General features: G+C 43.7%; 1 protein-coding gene across 1 annotated transcript in view; it reads left to right on the top strand.

The window, feature by feature from the left end:
- The window catches only part of LOC139917389 (receptor-type tyrosine-protein phosphatase N2-like), a 186,661-nt gene that overhangs the window by 66,189 nt on the left and 97,168 nt on the right, over window positions 1-23,304 (top strand). The window contains exon 10 of the mRNA XM_078287538.1: window positions 21,526-21,590. Coding sequence (XP_078143664.1) covers window positions 21,526-21,590 — 65 coding nt within the window. The remainder of the gene's footprint in view (window positions 1-21,525; window positions 21,591-23,304) is intronic.

Below are 23,304 nucleotides of genomic sequence, written 5' to 3'. Positions count from 1 at the left end.
GAAAACAAACGATCATGACCGACAAGGGACGCGGATCATCATGCAAGTTACCGTTGCTTATTAAGCATTTTCCATCTTATGCCATAACCTATGCTCAGTTTGCATGAGTTATTTCTTCATTCTGAGCGTTGTTGTATTGCCGGCCTTTAGGAATATCATTAATTAATTTGACTTCAGTCACAGATGCTGAAACCCTTGCCTTAATAAAGGCCTGAATCAGCCATAACAACTTCAAAGCACAATCAAGTCAACATTTCAAGGTGTTTACTGAGTTGTGTGGTGGTTCTTAAGCTATTATATGCATAGGCTTATACGGGGCGAAGTATCTAAGATGCGCTTTTAGTAGTCCATATTCGGAACATTGTAGTTTCACACGGCAGACTCACATCATTAACATCCGCCGTCGCATAATTACGTAGCCTAGTGTCAGTGCAGTCGGATTCTCTTAGCACCGCGGTTGTCTTTTCCTAAGTCCTTATGAATTCTCCTTCTCCTTCTCCAACGAGGTCAAGGAAAAGTGGTTAGGAATAGGAGTTAGGACGTATTTTTTTGACTATTCGACCGCAGCCTATGATTGCAGCCCTGCCCCTTACCCAGCCTGTCTCTCTGCTGCTTTGCATTCTGGTCTCTCTCCTGCTCCTGTGGGTGGAGAAACTGGTCTCTCTTCTTCTTCTACGATGGATTCCTCCCTGTATGATTGTTGAACGTCTCTCGGTGCAAAATGGCGGCTCTAGAAAGAAGCCCTCGCTCTTTGATTCTGAGGGACTGACACCAAAACCTGACGTTTACCGCTGAGGTTTTACATCCTGAAACATTTTCTCATATCAAACTCCATTGTAGCTGCTGGAGATATCTGGAGGTGAGGTCATGTCTTTTACATTTGGCCAGTTATCCACAGGAAGAAGAAAAATACAGCGCCAACAAAACAACAAACAAGGCCAAGAAATGCAAGGTACACTGCCTGTAGTTGTTTTTAACAGTGTTAAAGTGTGTTAAGGTTGATTTTCCCTTTATTTCGCTTATCTGCAAAACCACATATGGCCTCCACCTCCCTCTCTGTCTTCCCACTGTCTCAACAAAGAAAAGGTATTAAGGATGGTGGACTTTAAAGAGGAATATTTCATCCCTGAGTCTGTTCTTGACACTGACTACCTTGGAAATCGCTCGGCCCTGCAGGTAAAAGCCGGGCGTCGGATGTACTGCGGGCTCCGGAGAGGGGAAATATCTGGCTCTGATCCTTTGATTGGGCCTCACAGATGCAGCTTGTGAGTGGGCGCTGCCAGCCGGCTGCCGGTTTACCCACCGGTCACTTCTCCGGCTCTCTGTCTTCTAGCGTGGCGAGGAGCCCAGGCTTTGCTGCTTTGTTTCTGCCCTAGGCCGCCCTTTATTTACAATCTAGACTCCATCGCTCTGGATCCTTAGAGGGACGCCCCCCCCCCCCCCCCTCCCCCCATCACCACCACCTCCCACCCACCCAACACAAATGGTGGAGTTCATCTGGCTTTTCTCCAAACCTGAGCCATCTCATCCCAGCCTTTGCTATTTTTTTTTCTTTAGTTTTTGGGCAGTAAAGAAAGCAGCAGCTCTTGCTATCTCCATAAGATCCCTGTGACAGTGCTAACTTGTCAAATTTAGGGTTTTTTGTTGCAAAAAATGGTCGTTCTCCACCCAGGACCTATACTATCCCAGCCTTTACTGTTTCTCTTCTACTTTTTTTTATTTTTTGCAGCAAAGAGAGCATCAGCGCTCTCTATCTCCATCAATACATTCCTATGATACTGCTAACTTGTCAAATTTTGGGGGGGTTGTTGTTGTGGGGAAACTGAATTTATCATTTTACCAGATTTTTTTCCCCTGCCTGGATTGTAATTACGAGCCGCGGGACAAGATGGCTCGTCGGCTGAGGATAACGTCTTGACGTGAAAGGCTCTGTTATCGTGGATTTACCCATCAGGCCTCTCTGCCCCCGGGGTGTGTTGATACGGGGATGTGTGTTCTGTCGATGTGCGGTCGGCCGGTGTGGCCGCCGCGCCGCAGCGAGGGCCGGCTGCAGGCTGGAGGGGTGGAAGTTTGTCTGCTGTCATATTTGCAACTCTCATGTATAATTATAGGACAAAAGAGTATTTGGCACATCTGTTGTCAGGCTGCTGTGACCTTTGACCTCCATACTATTGGCTGTGCCCAGTGATCTAGTGGTTAATAAAAAGGCGGATTAACTATGATCATAAGGCAAAAAACCACCAATATGAACAAAAATCTGTTATATTTTTAGAATAACATTCAATTTAGTTATTGTTTTCCTCAATCCTCATGCATTTTACATCAGTTTACTACCTACTACAGTGTGTAAATTTATAAAGATAAATGTCATCCTAAAAAGCTCTATTTTCACAAGGAGGTGTTAATTGTAGGTGGCTGTCAAAGTCAAAGTTCTCACACTCAAACCATGGAAATGATGTAAAGGACGATGCCGAGATCCAAAAATATAAATTTATTCCGTCCAGCCAAAAGAGAACAATGCAGAAAAGGAGGGGTGATCAGAAAAAGTGCTCAAAAAAGGAACAGTGTTGACATTTCGGACGTATAACCTGATATATTTAAGAATTTAAGATTATTTCACTGTTAAAAAAAACTGTAGTTGCTCTGGATGTGAATGTATGTCTCTTGTGTTTTTACCTTTACTCCAATAAGGATCCACTGGCCTTTTCCTCATTGGATAACTGTATGAAGCCAAGCGCAGTGTGTTTTGAGTGCACTGTGCCTTTAGTCGAGCGTGGTTTTAGTGTCTGTAATGCCAGACTCTTCTCTCTGGGATCCTCCTTTAAAAATGCCTCCACGCTTCACCAAGCGTACGTCACTCAGGATGAAAGTGCTTCCTAAATGACACGAATAACACAAGAGACTCTGGATCTGGATCTGTTCTGCTTTGCTCTCAGGATGTGACTCAGACTGAATAACAGCAATGCAAAAAAAGCAGTCATCTTAACTAGTTATTTAATCTTGGAGTCATTCTTAAAATCGTGTTAAAGGAAGTGAGAAAACCTGGTAATGGGGTGAGATCATTTCACTTGTATCCAATCCAGATATTTTGAAAAACAAAACGTCACTCCACTCATATTACAAGTTCAAGAAAGTGTGTAAAATAAATAGAGTTGCATTTGAAACGAGTGAAATTATGTAATTTCCTGATTTTTTTTTTCCAGAATACTTGATGAATTGCTTGTTAAGATGGACATTTCTTCCAGTGTGTCTGACACTGCAAAGCTGTTTTCTTTGCAGTAGAAGCAGATCCTGCCAGTGATGTCTCTCTCCATTATTTTGAAGAACTTGCCTGCAATAACAACGCAGTTACTGTACACAGAAAAGCAACAGAAGTCCTAACCGCTCCCTTATTTCTCTCGTATCGACCGTCTCACGCCGGGGTCAATGCAGCTGCACTTTTTACCAATATTTTCTACACAAAAACGGTTGGCTTTGCCGCGGCCGCCAGTCGATACATGCGGGAGAAAAAGGCGTAACGCGAACAATACGAACAACCTCCAGCGTCCGCGCTCTTAGAAATAGCTTGTAAAAAGTGGCGAGGCGAGGAGGCGGGGGAAACGATTGAAAGCTCAAGGTTTCCTCCGCCGGCGCTCGGCTGCTTGTCCTCCCTCCAGCGATAATAGAAGATATTTCCTGTAAGTGGAGTCTGAGCGGAGGGGAAGCGGCGCGATTCCCCCCGGTGAGAGCCTCTCCCGCCCGCCTGCCGAGCGCCTGGCCTTGGCTGCGGCCGGCGGGCTGCACGGGGATGCAGGAACACACACACACACACACACACACACACACAGAGATGCATGTTTGCACACATGCACACGTGTAGAAATGCAAAATGAGCCCACACACCAGCCAGTTGTGGTATCAATCCTCAAAAAAGGAGCCTTTCAGAGCCTTTCTTTGTCTTCGTTCGTCATTTTTTGCACTTTTTGAGCACTTCCTGCACCATGTTACATTAAAAGAACCTTTTTTTTTTTTACTATCTCAACTGATTAATGTCCTCCTCCTTTTGATGCTGTTTTTGCACTCTGCACCCAAAGTAATCATTAGTGCCTTAGTCAACACAAGCGCAGCATCACTTTATTCACAATCACATGCAGACACATAACATGTCTACTCACAGAAAAAGGAGGGTTCTTCACATCCTTTGGTCATGGTACTGGTTCTGTATTAAACCATAATGACTCAAAGATTCCTCTAATTTTTGGACCAATCAGACCAAATAACCCAAAAAAAAGCTATTTTAATTCTGCTGATTTGAGTGTTTGATTCATTCTTTAAGGTTCTTTACAGCATCATAAAGTCTTATGTAAAACCATTTGAGAATGAAGCTGTAGCAAACCAAAAGGTTCTTTATAGCACCGGAAAAGCCTAAATAGGGCCCGGGGCGATATTGGTATGATTTTTTTCGATATCGATATATATGACGATATGGCTCACATAAGCGAAATCACGTTAAATAATCAAATTAATGTTCATCATATTGAACCGAATGGTAATGTTTGGTGTGACGTCAAACTAAACTGACATTTTCACATAATATTCCTACCGTACTTCATTTTGTCTGAGTTTCTAAATAAAATTAGCTTGTTCTCATCAGTTCAGACAGCAGAATTGTGCGTCTCGATATCACCATAAATCACCATATCATCACAATATAATCCCACTGAAAGACGATAAACGATAATATTGAATTATCGTCCAGCCCTAAGCCTAAAGAACCATTTTCTGGTACCGTATAGAACAATTTGTGTCAAGTGTGTACGTATGCACATACAGAAATACATACAGACACACACATCTTCCTCTCTCTCTCCTTCTCTTTCTTTCACACACACACATACATATTTCACCCTAACAGCCATTACATGGTACAGACTCAAACAGCTTGACACAGATGCACCAAGATGAGCTATCACATACATTTTGCAGTTCTTAAGCACAACCCGGGGTGAAAAAAAGCACATATATATATATATCTACACCACCATGTTGCTTTTGACAGCGTTCACACTCCTCCTCCTCCCCGACCTGCACACTGTGGCAGCGATCGCACTGACAGAAGGAGGAAGAAGAAGCTCTAGAGGAGATTTCACCTCCGTTTTCTGTTTCTGAACGTACAGATGAAGCCGGTGTCGAAGTCCAGAGTTTCTCTGTCGCCTCTGACTGCTGAACTAACGCAGGACTTTGGCTCAATCGTTTGGAAAGATCAAGTTTTGCTCTCTTTCCTGCCGTCGGAGACACATTAGAGTTTTGTTTTGATTTGGATCTGCTGCATGTGGATGCTGAAGATTTGTCTGCAGTACTAGGATGGAGGCAGGACAGAGTTTTTGCAGTACACCATGTCTTGGACGGGTTTTCACGGTTTTTGGCCACATTAAAGTGAACACAAAGCGTCTCCAGTCCACATACAGGAGCGACGAACACAGAAATAAACTCGAACATACGGATCCAAGCAGGAAACACACACAAAACGAGTGAGATGAGATGTTCGCTGACACTTTCAAAGGATGGAAATACTACAAGAGGAAGATGACAAGGAAGAGAAATCAGTTTTCAGTGTGTATACTGGACCCGAATGTTAATATCAGGTGTAAAGGCGACCTGAAACACACACACATTGTTTCATAAATAAACACCAATTTACACCAGGTCAACCTGTCCCATTCCCACATCGTGATAGTTCAAGTTCATTTATTTATACAGTGAAAAATACATGCACCTCCCTGTAGATCTTCTTAAACACTGCTGCTGAACATACAGATAAAGCACAGGCAATCAATATACTGTGTGCGGTCACTTTTTGCCTTTAATATGATTTATTTATATAGCCCTTTATCACAAGCATGTCAGTGATGTCAGACAAACCGAAGGAAGCAGATCAAAGCACAAGAGACACAATAGCAGATTTTACTGAACAAAAATAGAAACGCAACAATTTCAAAGATTTTACTTGGTTGCAGTTTATAGAAGAAAATCATTCAATTGAAAGGAATTCTTTGCAAAAGAGAAATGGTCACTAACAGGGGTGTAAACAAATTTGTGCATAAGATTTGAGAGAAATAAGCTTTTCATAGATGGCGTATTTTATTTTAGCTAATGAAACATGGGACCAGAACTTTACATGTTTATATTTTTGTTTAGTATACACATCCCAACCTGCTGCTCCACCAGCCTTAGACCCTCGAAGCATACAAGGGAAAACTTCCAAGAAAACCTTATACCTTACAAGTCAGAGAGGGGATGGACTAGGGCTGCAGCTAACGATTATTTTCATTGTCGATTAATCTGTCGATTATTTTCTCGATTAATCGATTAGTTGTTTGGTCTATAAAATGTCAGAAAATGGTGAAAAATGTCGATCAGTGTTTCCCAAAGCCCAAGATGACGTCCTCAAATGTCTTGTTTTGTCCACAACCCAAAGATATTCAGTTTACTGTCATAGAGGAGTAAAGAAACCAGAAAATATTCACATTTAAGAAGCTGGAATCAGAGAATTTTGACTTGTTTTTCTTACAAAATTACTCAAACCGATTAATCGATTATCAAAATAGTTGGCGATTAATTTAATAGTTGACAACTAATTGATTAATCGATTAATCGTTGGCGGCGGCGGAGAGATGGATGTGGCGTTGCTCTGTAGCGGGCGAGCGACCCGGCAGCAGGCGGAGGGAAAACGGCGAGCTGCGGCTTGGCTCTCGCCGTCTCACCCTCCAACCTGCTGTCTCACCCAGCCGGCCGAGAGGATGAGTCATCCGTACTGTAAAGGTCATCCATCAGAGAGAGAGAGGGAGGGAGAGAGAGAGAGAGAGGAGTGGAGGGAAAGTGATGGAGGAGGGAGGCGTTAAGTGTTGGCTTTGCCGTGTCAATTTTCCTGTCATGAGCAGTAAGTGGGGCCTCTCTTCTTCTTCTTCTGCTGCTTTTTCTTCTTCTTCTTCTCCTCACTCTTACGATATCGCACCCCCGCCTGACCTAGGAGTTAGTAGTCCGCACACACACACACACACACACACACACACACACGTACTCCTGCACAAGCACACACACACAAGTGACAAAACACACTTTATGTATTTTAAATATCCCAAAAAATGGAACTGTATTCTGTACCTTTAACTAAAAAAATAATGTATTCTGATTACAGATACTTGTGAAAAATTAGAGGATTACTTCTGGGAAAGTGAAAGTAAAAAACTTTAAACAGCAGCAGGTTTTCTGTGTCTTTATAAAAAAAAAAAAGTGGCACAGAAGAAAATTTTGCATTTGTATTTAAAGCTAGAATACATTTCCAGAATTTTGTAATTTTCCACTTTTTCTTATCTGTCTTCATACCGCAGATACGGCAGATGAGTCATCTGAAAGTAATCAGAGTACATTATGGAGTTTTGGTGCTAACTGGATGCAAACATGATGAGCTAACCAGCACACGCATTAAGCACATTTTATACTTTAATGAAAATAAATTGGTGCTATTTGACGTGTATTTGTGGTTGAAAAGTGTCTCTGTAGGTGTTGGAACCTGCCCAGAAATCGCAACTTTGCGTCGGGTCTATGCGGAGTCGCGCACTCTGATTGGTCGGGCGATCATGACGTCATCCAATCTTCACGCTCCAGCTGCTCCAACCCATCCCGTTCCTCCAGCTGCGTTGCTGTAGTGGCGTCCATGTTTGTTTTTTACCGGTGATTGTCGTCACGTCTGCTTCCTGTTCCCCTCTTCTTCTATGTTTCGTTTTGGTGCGATATGATTTTTTTTTTAAACGCTGCCACACTGCGTTCGGGATCTCAGCCACATGCTGCACACACATCAACACAGAAGTATAAAAACGTAAATGTGAGCGCCGCCACATTCTTTCTATTCACGCTTTACATTATGTTTATGATACACTGCGCTTCAGTCACACACATTAGTGGCAAAACTAGGACATCGTGCTCTTTTATGGGCCGACACACACACACACACACACACACACACACACACTCTCTCTCTCTCTGTCACTGCCTCTCCCTCAGCCCGGGCAGGTCAGACTGGTCGTGTCAGAGGGAAGTGGGAAGCGGGGAAGAGGAGTGTTAATGGTTTCTGTCTGTCTGGACCTGAGCCTTCATGTGAACTCAGCTCTCCCACCAGCCACAAACACACCGCCTTCCCCACACATATTTCATATCAAAATCATCCCCTCTATTGTTACTTTTTGCATCAGCTTAAATTTTATCTAAGCTTGTAAGTATTGTGCAGGTGCGTTGGATGAAGGGTAAGAGTTCTTAGTATGTAGAAAGAATCCTGCACACTGTTCAACTCAGTGATTCTCAACCTTTTTCATATCAAGGACCCTAATTTAGTCCACATTAGAGCCACGGACCCCCATTTGATGAGATTTTGTCTCTCAGACCCAAATCTGAGAATATTTTTATTGTCAGATATGATTTTGTCCAGAATGCCACGCCGTATTGACGTATTGGTAGAGAGATAACAGTCAAACTATGATCAAAATAATCATTCTTCTACATTCTCTAGTTCTGTAAACTTCTTGTAAATGAAGTAATGCTGAAGTTTAACAATTGATACGTTTTCTGGGGACCCCCTGGAACCCCCTCAAGGACCCCTGGTGGTCCCCGGACCCCACGTTGAGAAGCGCTGGTTTAACTTATCACCATTTAATACTTTACTTGCTAGACCTTCAGTTCAGAGTAAACAGGCATCAAGACAGTGACACATCTTATTATGCACAATGCTCCGCCCCTTTCTCAACTCATGTGGGACAGTGATTGGATGATTGAATTTGCCCCCTCCTTACATCCAATGCACTGTTAGAGTTTAAACTGCCCAACAGTATATGCAGCAGTTAGACCGACAATATTAAAATACTTCTTACAGGTTAATGCTTCAATAATTTAACACTCTGACAGAATGAGGACTTTTACTTTTGATACTTCAGTACATTTTACTGCTAATTCTTCTATACTTTTACTGAAGTAAATGCAGAACTTTTACTTTTACTGGAGTATTTATTTTATAGGATTTGAGTACTTTTTTCCACTGCTGCAGTGAAGTACACATTACAGTTTACGTGGAGATACTTGCGGGACAAAATCAGTTTTTCAAAAATGTGTCGTCATGGATCTCCAGCTGAAAAAAGCCGAGGCGCTCTGTCTGTCTGCCGGTACAAACGTTACAAAGTCTTTATTTTCATGGCTACATAGTTAAAAACAAACAACCAACATGTGTCAACCAGATCTGGACTTTGTCAAGGTCCAGTAAAAAATGTAAAAAGCAAGTCTCTCCATTTGTAATATCATTTTTTGACAGAGTCATCCTCCAGTTTGCATTCTGACGCTCGGATCCAGGCAGCGCTCTCTTCCCTCGTTTTTCTTAATCACAGCGGAGCGTTTGAAGCTCGATGTTCTCGTCTGCAGTTCTGCCGATCGATAACGTGCCGACCGCTACCTGAGCTGAACCGACCCGCCGCGGTAACGCCCCGCCCATCTGGGACCCCGAGCGGCTTAAAACAAACAAACGCTAAGAATTATGCACAAGTGTTATTCAGCGCACGGCTGCTGGCTGTCAGGGAGGTTCTGCGTCTGAAGATGGAGAGCTGCTACCTTTTCCTCCTCCTCCTCCCTCGTTCCCTTCCTCTCTCCCTCCCCCCTTCCTCCCCCTCCTCCTTCCCTCCCTCCCTCTCTCTGTACTCCCTCCCTCCCTCGCTCCCTCTCTCCTCCTTCCTTCCTTCATCACTCCTCCCTCCTCCTTCCCTCCCTCTCTCTGCCCTCCTTCCCTCCCTCCCTCTCTCCTTCCTTCCTCCCCTTCCTCCTTCCTCCCTCTCTCTGTCCTCCCTCCCTCCCTCTCTCCTCCTTCCTTCCTTCATCACTCCTCCCTCCTCCTTCCCTCCCTCCCTCTCTGTCCTCCCTCCCTCCCTCTCTCCTCCTTCCTTCCTTCATCACTCCTCCCTCCTCCTTCCCTCCCTCCCTCTCTGTCCTCCCTCCCTCCCTCTCTCCTCCTTCCTTCCTTCATCACTCCTCCCTCCTCCTTCCCTCCCTCTCTCTGCCCTCCTTCTCTCCCTCTCTCCTCTCTCCCTCTCTCCTCCCTTCCTCCTTCCTTCCTTCCCTCCCTCCCTCTCTCCTCCTTCTTTCCTTCCCAGCCTCTCTCCTCCCTCTCACCCTCCCTCCCTCCTTCCCTTCCTCTCTCCCTCCCCCCTTCCTTCCCTCCTTGCTTCCATCCCTCCCTCTCTCTGTACTCCCTCCCTCCCTCGCTCCCTCTCTCCTCCTTCCTTCTTTACATCACTCCTCCCTCCTCCTTCCCTCCCTCTCTCCGCCCTCCTTCCCTCCCTCTCTCCTCTCTCCCTCGCTCCCTCTCTCCTCCCTTCCTCCCTCCTTCCCTCCTTCCTTCTCTCCTCTCTCCCTCCCTCTCTCCTCCTTCTTTCCTTCCCAGCCTCTCTCCTCCCTCTCTCTCTCCCTCCCTCCCTCCTTCCTTCTCTCCTCTCTCGGTCCCTCTATCCTCCCTCCCTCCCTCTCTCCTCCTTTCTTCCTTCCATCCCTCCTCCCTCCTCCTTCCCTCCCTCTCTCCGCCCTCCTTCCCTCCCTCTCTCCCTCTCTCCTCCCTCCCTCCCTCTCTCCTCCTTCTTTCCTTCCCAGCCTCTCTCCTCCCTCTCTCCCTCCCTCCCTCCTTCCTTCTCTCCTCTCTCGGTCCCTCTATCCTCCCTCCCTCCCTCTCTCCTCCCTCCCTCTCTCCTCAGTGGGAGGTTTGATAGATGGCGTCTCTGGTTTCGGCAGCGTTATCTCCGGCCCGCCGAGCGATCGTCATCTGCCACTTATCAGCTCTATAAACACTCCTCTCCTCCTCCTCCTCCTCCTCCTCCTCCTCTCCTCTTCCCCCCGCTCCGCACAGGAAGGAGGGGAGGAGGAGACGACAAGGGGAAGCAGAGTGGAAAGGGGAGGAAAGAGGAGAAGGGGTGTAGGGAAATGGCAGAAGGGAGGAAGGAAAAGCGAAGGAGAGGAGGAGAGAGAGAGTGGAGGGAAGGGGACACAAGAGAGATGAGGGGAGAAGGGAAGGAGGAGAGAAGGAAAGGAGGAATGCAAGGGAGGGGAGAGGGAAGCAGAAGGAAGAGAGGAGAGGGGAGGGAACAGAGAGAGGGGAGGAAAAGGGAAAAAGGAGATGGGAGGAGAGGTGAGGGAAGGAGAAGAGAGAGATGAGAGGAGAAGGGAGGTTAGATTGTGGAGGAGAGAGAAGAGGGAAGGAGAGAAGGAAGAAAGGAGGGAGGAGAGGTGAGGGAGGAAGGGATGGATAGAGGAGACGAGGGGAGAAGGGAAGGAGGGAGAAGGGAAGCAGAAGGGAGGAAGAGAGGGGAGGAAAAGGGAAAAAGGAGATGGGAGGAGAGGTGAGGGAAGGAGAAGAGAGGGATGAGAGGAGAAGGGGGGAGAAGGGAAGGAGGGAGAAGGGAAGCAGAAGGGAGGAAGAGAGGGGAGGAAAAGGGAAAAAGGAGATGGGAGGAGAGGTGAGGGAAGGAGAAGAGAGAGATGAGAGGAGAAGGGAGGTTAGATTGTGGAGGAGAGAGAAGAGTGAAGGAGAGAAGGAAGAAAGGAGGGAGGAGAGGTGAGGGAAGGAGAAGAGAGAGATGAGAGGAGAAGGGAGGTTAGATTGTGGAGGAGAGAGAAGAGGGAAGGAAGAAAGGAGGGAGGAGAGGTGAGGGAGGAAGGGATGGATAGAGGAGACGAGGGGAGAAGGGAAGGAGGGAGAAGGGAAGCAGAAGGGAGGAAGAGAGGGGAGGAAAAGGGAGAGAGAAGAAGAGAGAGGGGAGGAGAGGAGGTGGATAAATTCAGTTTGTCCCCACGCTGTCGGAGCCAGATTTTATTATTTTTTTCCAAATCGGTCAGTTCCATCTGTGCAGTATTGGGTTTTATGGCCTGAGACTCAATTTCTCAAAGGTCACTTCCACTTGGGGAATATTAGTTTTATGACGATTCGCTTTCAGGGAGAAAAACCTCTTTTACACACTTCAGTACGAGAGAGGAGAATCCATCTGGTCCAGTGAGCAGCAGGAAACTGAGACTGTCCTGCTGAAGTAGAAGTACTGACACTTCTAGACCTATCAAGCTTATTTCATGATATTTTTAGTCAAATTCTCTCACTGCACTGACAGATAATCTTACTGGTTTCAGTAAATTTCACTTGATTCATGCCAATGTGACTTCTTTCAAGAAATCATCATAAAACAATGAAGAAAATCCTTTCAATTTTACCAAGAAACAAGTTACATTCTCCTGAAAAAAAAAGTCTAATTTGTTGAAACAAAGATGAATAAAAAAAAATTACAAAAATCCTAAAATAAGCTTGATAAGTCTGGATACAAGATAAAATAACAACAGGTTTGTCGGTCTTTGCAGTGTAAGTAGAAGTAAAAGTACTGCTGTAAAAATCTACTAAGTAAAAAGTGTGTGATTTAAAATGTCCTCAGAGTAAAAGTTCCTGAGTTCCTCTTTAGAACAGAGAACGTTGTTAGCTGTGATCTTTTCCATGTGATTCTAAAAGGAGAGAGGTCAGAGTTCAAACTAGATTCTTTTCACTGGAAACATTAGAAACGACAAAATAAAGTGCAGAAACAAAGTAAAGTCAGATTCCTCTTCTCACTGTGAATGGATCCACAGTTTGTCAGTTTACGTTGATCCAGTTTCTGCTGCTGATGGAGAGACACAATCTGTTCTGTGATGGATGGGATTTAAAATGCAGCTAATTACAATACTTCAGGGAAAATGTAGTTAAGTAAAATCACTGACTTTTAAAAATACTCCAAAAAGTACAGGTACACAAAAAAATCTGCTCAATTACAGTAATGGGAGTAAATGTAATTAGTTCCTTCCACTGCTTGTCGAGCTTGATGAGAAAGGAGTGAACCTTCCCTGTAAAAATAAAAGGTTAAAAAACATATCGTTTGTTAGCGGCGATTTGCTAATGAGCGATTGTTATTGAAATATTGCTTCTCCTGCTGTCGCGGTGCAGCGAGGCGTTCGTTAATGCGGGGTCATTCATTGCGGTGGGTGGCCGGGTGTTTTTCCTGCTGGGGTCCCCGGTGTCATATCAGCCTAATGAATTGTTTATGTAAACTAACGGGCGATGTTTAATACCTGCCTTTTTTTAAATGAATGAATCAAACGGAGCAGAAGCAAGAGCTAAATGTCATCAATTAAAGTGTTGAGCAGGGCTGAACAACAACAGCGAAAACAAACACATTACGGCGGTTGTGTAATTTTGCCAGATAATAGCCTGATTCAACCGAACATCATGATGGGAAGCCAAACGTCGAACATCCAAACAGCTTTCTGTGTCTTTAATTGTACAAGCACTAGCTGCTGCAGATCCTGTGGAATGGAAAAAACTCAAATGCTTTAATTATGTTAAAGTAGCAATATCATAATGGAAAAATACTGCAGTAAAAATAAACATTTTGCATTCAAAATTGAAAGTAAAAGTATAGAAGTATTAGCAGTAAAATGTACTGAAGTATCAAAAGTAAAAGTGCTCATTCTGTCAGAGAGTTAAATTATTGAAGCATTAACCTGTAAGAAGTATTTTAATGTTGTCGGTCTAACTGCTCCATATACTGTTGGAGTTTAAACTCTAACAATGCAACATATTTTATGAGCTTATCGTATGTTTTGCATGTACAATCTTATTCTGCAAAGTAACTTGTAACTCCAGCCAGCAGAGAAATGTAGTGGAGGATAAAAGAACAAGATTTCCCTCTGAAATGTAAAGGAGGAAATGTAGAAAGTCTCACAAGATGGAAATACTCAAGTAAAGTGTCAGTACCTCAAAACTGTACTTATAGTTCTTGAGTAAATGAACTTAGTTACTTTCCACCTCTGGGATTGGGAAATATCATGGCTGATCTTGGTAACGGCAACAAAAATGATTCGCCCTCGTGTCAGAGAGGCGACATCATAGGCCAAAAAATAGTCAAATCTGCTGTGATGAAATATTAATTTAATACCTGGAGGCGGAGTGCGATCAGCCTCACGTTGTCACTGTTATTCTTTTGTATTTGCCGACGCCGTTTGAGCCTGAAGGCAGAGAGAGTAAAACCTTGGAGGAGGTTTTGACGGCGTGGCATCAGAGCAAAGTGTCCCATACTGGACTGCACTCAACGAAATCAAACTCTCTGGGTGAGTTTTCTTCACACCCATCCTCAGAGAAGAAGATCAGAACGTGTTTCGACCCAGACGCACGGCATGCTGGGAAGGACTCCTCCAAGGTTTTTTGTTTCAACTCTGTTCAAACTCAAGATGCGAGAAAACACAACTGAGTTCTGTGGGAAAAAAAAAACCTATACATGTGTTATGGGGAAAAAAATCATTACTTGAAGTTCAGGATTCAATATCTGTAAAACATAGAGGATCCAGTCTGTAAAAGTGTTATTTTGTTGTTAAAGTTACCTACTCTCGTTTACAAAAAATCCATAAACTGTTTTAAATTCATCAGTCGTATCACTTTTTTAAATGGAATATATCTTGGATTACTCTATGGGACATTTTGAAATGAAAACTGTTCATATAACAAATTTTGCCCGAAGCAAATATTCAGCCTCACTGAACCTCACCCAACTTTTATTAACATTTTGGTCTTAAAATTTGTCTTAAAATTTTCAAATAAACCCGATGAAGTAACGCAATCCTCATGAACCAGCGGCCCTTTAAATCTGCAAGATACTCACATTTATTTTCAAATTCAGTCTCCATCTTTGTCCCTCAGCCTCACTGTGGTGTTTCTGCACTGCACTTCCCACAGATCACCTGTCAATCAAACAGTGTGGGCGGAGCTTGGGTTTTCTGTTGCTGCAGTTTGAGTTTCTCTTTTCTTTGTCTGTTCAGTCATGGCGGCTATCACTGCTCATGCTAACTACCCAGTTCTTCTTCTTCTGTTTATTCTGAACAAACCGGAAACGTAAAACGCATCACTTCCTGTGCGGCACTTTCCGCCTCTCTCTCACTAACCCCCACTTTTTTTTTCTCCCTTTCCTTTTCTGACCCTCTGTCTCCTTTTCTGTCCTTTTCTTTCCCCCTCTTTCTCTCCTCCTCTCTCTCTCTGAATCTCCAATACCCCTCTCTCTCTCTCAATCTGTCTCCATCTCTCCTTCTCTCTCTTTATCCCTCTCTCTCTATCTTTCTCTATTTTTATATCTACCTCTCCTTTTCTCTCTCCACCTCTCTCCCCCCTCTGCCTCCCTCTCTCTCCATCTTTCTTTCCTCTCCTCCTTTCTTCCTGTTGCCCCTCTCTCTCTTTATCTATATCTCTCCGTCTCCTATTCTGTCCTCTCTCTCTCTCTCTCTCTCTCTTTCTGTCTCTCTCTCTCTCTCTTTCTCTCTCTCTCTTCTCTCCTCTCTCTCTCTCTCTGTATCTCTATCTCTCTCTTCTCTCCTCTCTCTCTCTGTCTCTATCTCTCTCTTCTCTCCTCTCTCTCTCTGTCTCTATCTCTCTCTTCTCCCCCCCCTCTCTCTCTTTCTTCTCTCCCCTCTCTCTCTCTCTCCTCTCTCTCTCTCTCTCTCTTCTCTCCCCTCTCTCTCTCTCTCTCTCTCTCTCTTCTCTCTCCCTCTCTCTCTCTCTCTCTCTCTCTCCCTCTCTCTCCCCTCCATTGAGAGGTAATGGTCTCTCGTCCCCCAGGTGGCCCTGGATGGCATTTCGGCCCCCTGCTTTTGAATTTAATTACACATGGCATTGTCTTCATGAAGCCCCCCCATATAACCCCCCCCACACACACACACTCTCACACACACACACACACACCCCAGCCCCACCCATTGCTGCTGGTTCATACTGCAGGCAATAACACCCGGGGGTGGGGTGGGGACGGGGGGGGGGGGGGGGGAACAGATTGAAGGCTGAAAAGTTGATATCGGAAATCAAATTAATGCAAGTGAGAGCGAAACCACATCTAATTAAGACGCTTTTGAAAAATGACGAGGAAATCAGTTTGGACAGAAATCCTCTCGACTTGTTGAGACGAAGAGTTTGCTTCTAAAAAATCAGTTCGACGTTCATTCAACACTGAAACTGATAGAAGTTATAGTCTGCTAAAGTGATTTCGTCAAGCAAGGACTTAAATGACCTGCTGTCCCGTTAAAACACCTCCAATATGCTTCAGTGTTCTGTGAAACTGTGAAAAATATCCATCTTAACAAGCCCCCGTGTCTCATATTCAGTTTTTTTACTATTTTTCTGAAAACAAGCGGAAAAATAGTTTCAGTATCTTGAAACAAGGCAGATGAAGGCAGATCACTCCTGTAGCATCAAGAAAAGTTCTTAAAACAAGTTGGAAATCTAATTATGAAATGATGAAATGAAATTATCTCACACTGCTGGCAGATTTTTTTTCTCTTGTTTTAAGAAAAATGAGATGTTAAGATGCAAAACTACAGATTAAATCACTTCCTCAGACGGACATTTTCATGCATTTCATCCTTTTCTAAGTGTGAATGGCGTCTTTTTCAAACGGCGCTCATCTCATTTTGGGACAAAACGTCCTCGGATGTTTTTTTGGGACTTGCGGGTTCTGCACCTGAAATGAGTTTACCCACTGAAAGAAATAGCAAAACTATTACTTCTCATCGCTGTTGGCTCTTCTTTATTATCTGCGAGATGTTTTTTTTTTTTTTCCTGTTGGCTTTTCTTTATTATCTGCGAGACGTGCGGCGATATGGTCGGGAGCATCAGAGCGCGTCTTGCAGGCCGCAGAAAAAAACAGACGGCGATATATTTTAATTTGCCCTGGGATCGCCGCTATCATGATCAACTAATGTGATTACATCGCTGCTCTGTGTCACCGCAGCGCCGGGGCCGCGCCGCTCCCTCTGCCTCCGGTTTTGAAGGATGGCTGTTGTTTTCTTCTCATTATACGGGTCCTGAAATGTACCCGGGAGGGCGAGGGAGAGGTATGGAGGTTGGGTTGAGGGGGGCGGGGGGGGGGGGGAGTGGTTGAAATAACGACCCCTCGGTGCTGCAAAAGCATCTATTCTGTTCGTCCGAGACTGGTGGAGCCGGCCCGGGCCTTTCCCTTTTGTCAACAGTGAAAAATGAAGCATTTCTGAATCCCCGGCACTCGCTGTGTTTCCCTCTAGGCGCCTCAGATACATTGAGTTAACATAAAGCAAAATTCAGGACAGGGGCGGCCCGGGTGACAAATGAAGCGCCTCCGTGTGTTTTGGAGGGAAAATAAAGGGGCCCCTTTTGTAGAATGAGATTTGGTCCTCGTTAACTTCCTTCGGGCCCAATTTTTTTCCCCCCAGCCCAAATGTATTTGAGGGGTGATACAACTGTACAGTGTAAGATGGAATATTCTGGAAATGGAACGTGGAAAAAACGGAATAATCTGAATATAGATCATTTTCCTTCATCTTGCTCTCATTCTGTAGTCCGTCTGTACTTCATTTGTATTCCGATTTTGTCACATTACGCCTTAATTTCACAGCGCGCCGCCAGTCAGGCTAAAAGAAAAGTCGGCCTGATCGGGGCGGCCGGTCCGCCGCCGGTCCTTAAAAATGGATCCAATTTGGGTTTTGGAGAGCCGCTCGCCGGGGGACAAATGAGGCGGCCGGGTTTCCCGTTGTGGAGCAGAGGAGCGGAGCGGAGCGGACGGTCCGGATAGCTCTTGGCTACGTTTGGTCGAGGCCGCGCCGCCCCGGTGGTGGGAGGTCCAAAGACTTGTCGGCTAATTAGAGGGAGCTCGCTGCCTGTGATGTCGTCACGCTCGCTGGCCGCGCGGCGAGCGACTCCAGGAAGCCGCTCGTGTTGCTGTGGAGTTTTCTGATTCCCTCCCAAGGAAAATCATGTTGAGCGCTTTCATGTTTGTTTGTGTTTGGGTACATATCAAGCTTTTTCCTCTGATTCTGTATCAGTAATTTAATGTGTGTATGTGTGTTGTTGTGTGTGCATATCGGTGTGTGTGTGTGTGTGTGTGTGCAGATGTGTGCGCGGGTCTGTCAATTAGGCTTTCCTGCAGATGCAACTGAAATGGGTTTTGCCTTGCCAATTACCAAAGGCACTTTAGGCAACAAAGTCTTTAGTTGTTTGACTGAGTCCGGTCCCAAAGTTGCCTGCTGTTTACTGTCTCCGCCCGCGTCTCGTTTGAACTTAATTAATCCTTTAAAACGTTCTTGGGAAATCAATGCTTTGCTGCTGCTAGTTTACTTCCAAAGTGAGATGTCCACTGTTTGAAAAAAATGACTCTGACAAAAGGATTGATGGCATTAAATTGAAAACAATTATGGTGTTTTTTTTTAATGATAGTCACTTACACTATCAGTCAAAAGTTTGGATGCGCCTGATTGAATGTTCTGTGTTTTTCATTCTCTTAAAGCCATTTTGATCTAAAGGCTTCTGCTTAAATGCTGGAAATGTGTTTCTTAGACAAATATAAATAGTGAAGTTGATCCTGTGTATGAATTTCTTTCCAAAGCCTTTTGCCTTTCAGCTACTTTAAAGAATCTAAAATATAAGATAGTTTTGATTTGTTGAAACACTTTTTTGGGTCACTGCATAATTCCGTTTGTGTTATTTCACAGTTTTGATGTCTTTACTATTATTCTAAGATGTGAAAAATAGCACAAATAAAAAAAAATGCTTTTGGCTGGTAGTGTACGTTCTTGGCCGCTGCACAAAAACACCTTTACAGACACATTTCTTTATGTTTTAGAGATAATTTTGCTGATTAACATGAGAGAGGCCAGTGGATTTTGAGGGTATAAAGGGGTAAAACACAATCCTAACATCTGTTTCCCTTTTGTGATTTTGATCTGATTTAAATTTAACAACACTGCTTTTTAGGGTCTGGGAAAAGTCATGGAGGGACATTTCGAAAAACTGAGATATTTTGCTTCTAAAAATTAAAAATTCAATTGAACACGGCTTGGTCTTTCTAGTGTTAACTTGAGGTGAAGCAGTTGAAGAAAGGCTGGTGAAGAGGTTTGAGATTTGCATGTACTCAATAATACTGTTGTAGTGATTTATGAAAGTCTCCCAAATAAATAAAGCACTTACAAGGGTCTAACAGCACAACGTGGGTAAAAAGTCTTCATATGTAATATCTGTACTTCTGTATAGTGTTGCTACACACTTGTTTATGATTACATAGAAGTACTAACTGTTTTTCTGTACATGCAGTATTTAGGTCAATACTGTGCAGTAAGGACAGTGTACAGAGGCAGTTTGAGGCGCAGGTCCGTGGTTACACAAGACTTGGCATAAATTGAGTGGTGAATTATGCCTTGACAGATTGAAAGACTAATTAGAAAAGCTATTGGTGAGTTTGGAGGACCATGGCAGAGTCAAGGCTCTCTATTTGCATATCCTTCATCTGCCTGGTGTGTCAACAAAGGAGACTCGCTCTCTCTTTCCACACCGGTGTATTCAGATGCAAAGCAAAGTGAATGTAATTATGTGTCCTTTCTTTTTTTTTTTTTCATAACATTTTGTTCTGCCTTTAATATTTGCTCCCCCGTGAATTTCAATTGTAGCCCTCCAATTGTTTCCTTTTAAGGTGATAAAAAGGAGGTCTGTGTGAGGTTTAATTCTATTTGCGTGGAAATTTGCCGTAATATTTGCCTGGCGGCAGGTGAGGTTAAAAATTCATATTCAGAAAGTGGAGATGCACCGCGGTAACAGCTCATTTAGCTGCGGGACGCCAGGATGTCTTGTTGAGGCCGCTGGAGGTGTTGTTGGCCCGATTCAACCAAACAACTGAAAACACACGATAACCCCCACTGACGTTCCCACTTTCACCGCCTTTCCCACTAAAATCCAAGTGTCAACACAGGCGTTCACCCTATAGTTCACCTAGCCTAAGAGATGGGTGCGTTAGGTCTCAGTGGATTGGGAAACATCCTCCCCTCAGGCGTTCAAAATAAAATGTCTAGTGAGAAAACAGGCAACAAACAGCAAACTAGGCAACATTTTTATTGAAATTACACCCATCTTACAGCCTAAAGAGAATCCCATCCTTCCTAAATGAGGCGCCATAGATTCGCTCTATTTCCCCAAATCCTGGTGTCAGTATGGTCACTGGTGGGAAATCCTCTCGACCAATAGGAAGTGACGAATCGAAACTTAAGAGCGAAATACAAAACTGTCTCCTAAACGGCAGCGACCGAGCGCTCCGTCCTGAGAAAGTTGGACTCACCAACGATGGCTGAACGCAAGAAATGTAGTTTACTGACGTCACCTTACATGCTTCCTGGGTAATGAAGTCCTTCAAACTTTCAAACAGTTATTAATGTTAATTGCAATGTTGTCGTGGAATTAAAAAGCTCTCCGCCTGGTCTCGACTAGACGGGACAAAATAAAAGACTTCTGCATGGATGTTTCATTAACCTGTTCAAACCACATTCATTATCAAGCCGTTTGGATTAGTGACGTTCTGTTGCACATTTATGTGTAAATTAGACTTTATAAGACCTTTTAAAACACACATGTATGCTTAGTTTGTCATATTCTGAATGTATTTCACTGGATCAAACTTTAGATTAGTTTAAGGTGTTTGGATTAGTAAGGTTCTGTTGTACACTGATACTCAAATTACACTATATGGGAAAATTTAGAATATGTCTGCATGTATAAAAATCATATATGTCCAAAAAGTGTTTGAGGAATGGAGAGAAGAATGCTAATTTTCCCACTGATGCCTGTGCATTTTTTTTAAATTATACAACTGCTTTTTAACTATTTTAAAACGTCCAATGACCATGTAGTGTTTTGATTCCTTTAAGAAAAATACCAAAAATTGCTGTAATATGGTTTCTACCCAGTGGTGGTGATAAAATTGTGTATTCAGGGTGTTTTTTTTTCAGTGAACTGAACATTTCAGTGGTTTGAACAACCTCCGTTTGGGAGGCGTTTGGATTAATGAGGTTCTGGTTCTGCTGTACATACCGTGTGTTTAAAGCTCAGGAGGCAGGAGGACGCATCGATTTTCTGTGAATCAGTCGAGCGCAGAGTTTAAGAGCTGGTTTTGCTGAATTCATACCATTGATTAATGGTAGCCACTATACACACATGGCTGCATGCTGCACATTACGGTGGACACTGGGGATTAATCAAATTTTAAAGTTTAATTCAGTTTAAACTGTAAGGATGTTGCAATACAAGGAAGTTAAAAACGGTACAAAAGAGTTAAAATGTATGTTGCTGCTGTGGCGGAAAAGTCATCGTTCTATCTCTTCTTCTTGTATCCCTTGAATTATTAACTCTTATTTTTTATCTGTTTTTGTGTCCTTTGTTTTGTGTGAAGCACTTTGTGACGATCCTGTTTGTTTAAAGCGCTGTGAAGATAAAACTGACTCGGCTTGATAAACTGTAGCGGTGAATTTGGATCCGGGACTGTTTCTGACTCTCCAGACACGCTGCAGCGTGGGAGATTATTCCACAGTCTCTCTCGGGTCTGTCAAAGTAAAAAAGGTATTTTGAGATATTTGAGTGTTGAGATAGTGACGTGCCGACCCGCTCTGTTCTCTTCTCAGTTCGACAGAAAGCGGCTCTGGAGAAGGAGGCCAAGGTCAGCATCCTGGAGGCCGGGGTCACTGATGTGAGTACCAGAGCCGGGGTCGACTCCCGCTCTTCAGTATACACTCATATATACACTTATATATACACTTATATATATACTGCACTTATAAACAAACTAAAGACACCATTACATTACTGTTTTTAATCAATTTATTGTTTTAATCAATCTATTTTATGTAAAGCACTGAGTTGCAAACTTAAAGACCTTTGCTGGCAAAGTAGTAACATTTTAACTGATATAATCAATTGTGTTTATGAAATATTGAGCAATGAGCATCGGGTAACAAATTGGAAATATAGCATTATGGAAGGAAACTTTCCAGTTTGTCAGAAACATATTGACTAACTAACACAGTACTGCAGTACATACTGACACTGATAGGACAGGAAACATACAACATGGAGACAGTGGAGAGTATACTGCACATACCATAATATCATAGTATACTGTATATACCATAATATCAGTGTATAGATTCTGAATGTGCTGACCATCCACTGTGGGTTTATTATGCTGTTAATATGAAGTTATCTATTGACTTCCTCTGTCTGAACTGAACACAAGTCTTTTTTTTTGACACAACCTGTCTCACACTAAAATACTCATCCATCAAATGACTTGACAAAAATCAAATCATAAATTCGTTGATACATGTTGAACATCACAAAAAAAAAAGAAGAGCGTCGTATTTCTGAAGTTTGACGCCCGCTCCGCTCACCTCTCTCTCACCTCGCTCTCTCTCTCTCTCTCTCTCTCTTTCTCTGTCTATCTCTCTCTCTCTCTCTCTGTCTATCTCTCTCTCTCTGTCTCTGTCTCTCTCTCTCTCTCTGTCTCTCTCTGTCTCTCTCTCTGTCTCTGTCTATCTCTCACTCTCTGTCTCTGTCTCTGTCTCTCTCTCTCTCTCTCTCTCTCTGTCTCTCTCTCTCCCCCTCTCCCTCCCTCTCGGTTTTCATCTCTTTGCATTGCTATTCTCCACCATCTCTGTGGTAAATAGACTGCTGAGCGTCTGCACTCGCCTATTGATTCAGGAGTTAGTCTGCACCGATGACGGCACGCCATTCACCACGCTTATCAAACTGGCAGCAACGAGGCCAGAGAGGGAGGGAGGGAGAGAGAGAGAGAGAGAGAGAGAGAGAGAGGATAGAAATGTGTAGAAAAGTGGGAGGAGGGAAGTAAGGGGAATGAAAGAGAGAAAATTGGGGGTGTGGGGGAGGGAGGGGTGGAGGTCTATCGAGGAGGATCAATACCTGGCTGCAAACAGGAGCCAATTATGGCCAATCGAACCTCTGTTGTACGAGAGGGAGAGAGAGAGAGAGAGAGAGAGAGAAAATCCCTCCATCACCGAGCTGCCAGACGGAGGAATAGCAAACCGGGTCGGGCCGTCGCACCCTGCAACAAAACATCCATCATCACTCCATACAACTCTGTGCTTACTGTTATAATACACTGTAAAATATGAATATTAGCCCACTATATCACAGCTGACAGGTAAAAAAAAAAAACATGTAGGAAATGTGTGTTTCTCAGGAAAGATGAAAAGAGCGCTTGCTTTCCCGTCGACGCCCACTGATGTGCAAATTAGACTACATGTGGAAATCTCAGATGTATAAAAGCTGTATAGCCATATAGTATGTGTGATTGTAATGCTGATTCTCTTTTATTGACGCCTGTGTTCTTTTGAAATCAAGATAAGATGAAACTTTATTGATCCCCGCGGAGAAATGAGGTCGTT

Source organism: Centroberyx gerrardi, chromosome 13, assembly GCF_048128805.1.
Source record: "Centroberyx gerrardi isolate f3 chromosome 13, fCenGer3.hap1.cur.20231027, whole genome shotgun sequence".
Taxonomy (NCBI): Eukaryota; Metazoa; Chordata; class Actinopteri; order Beryciformes; family Berycidae; genus Centroberyx; species Centroberyx gerrardi.
This window is presented reverse-complemented; position numbering and strand designations above follow the sequence as displayed.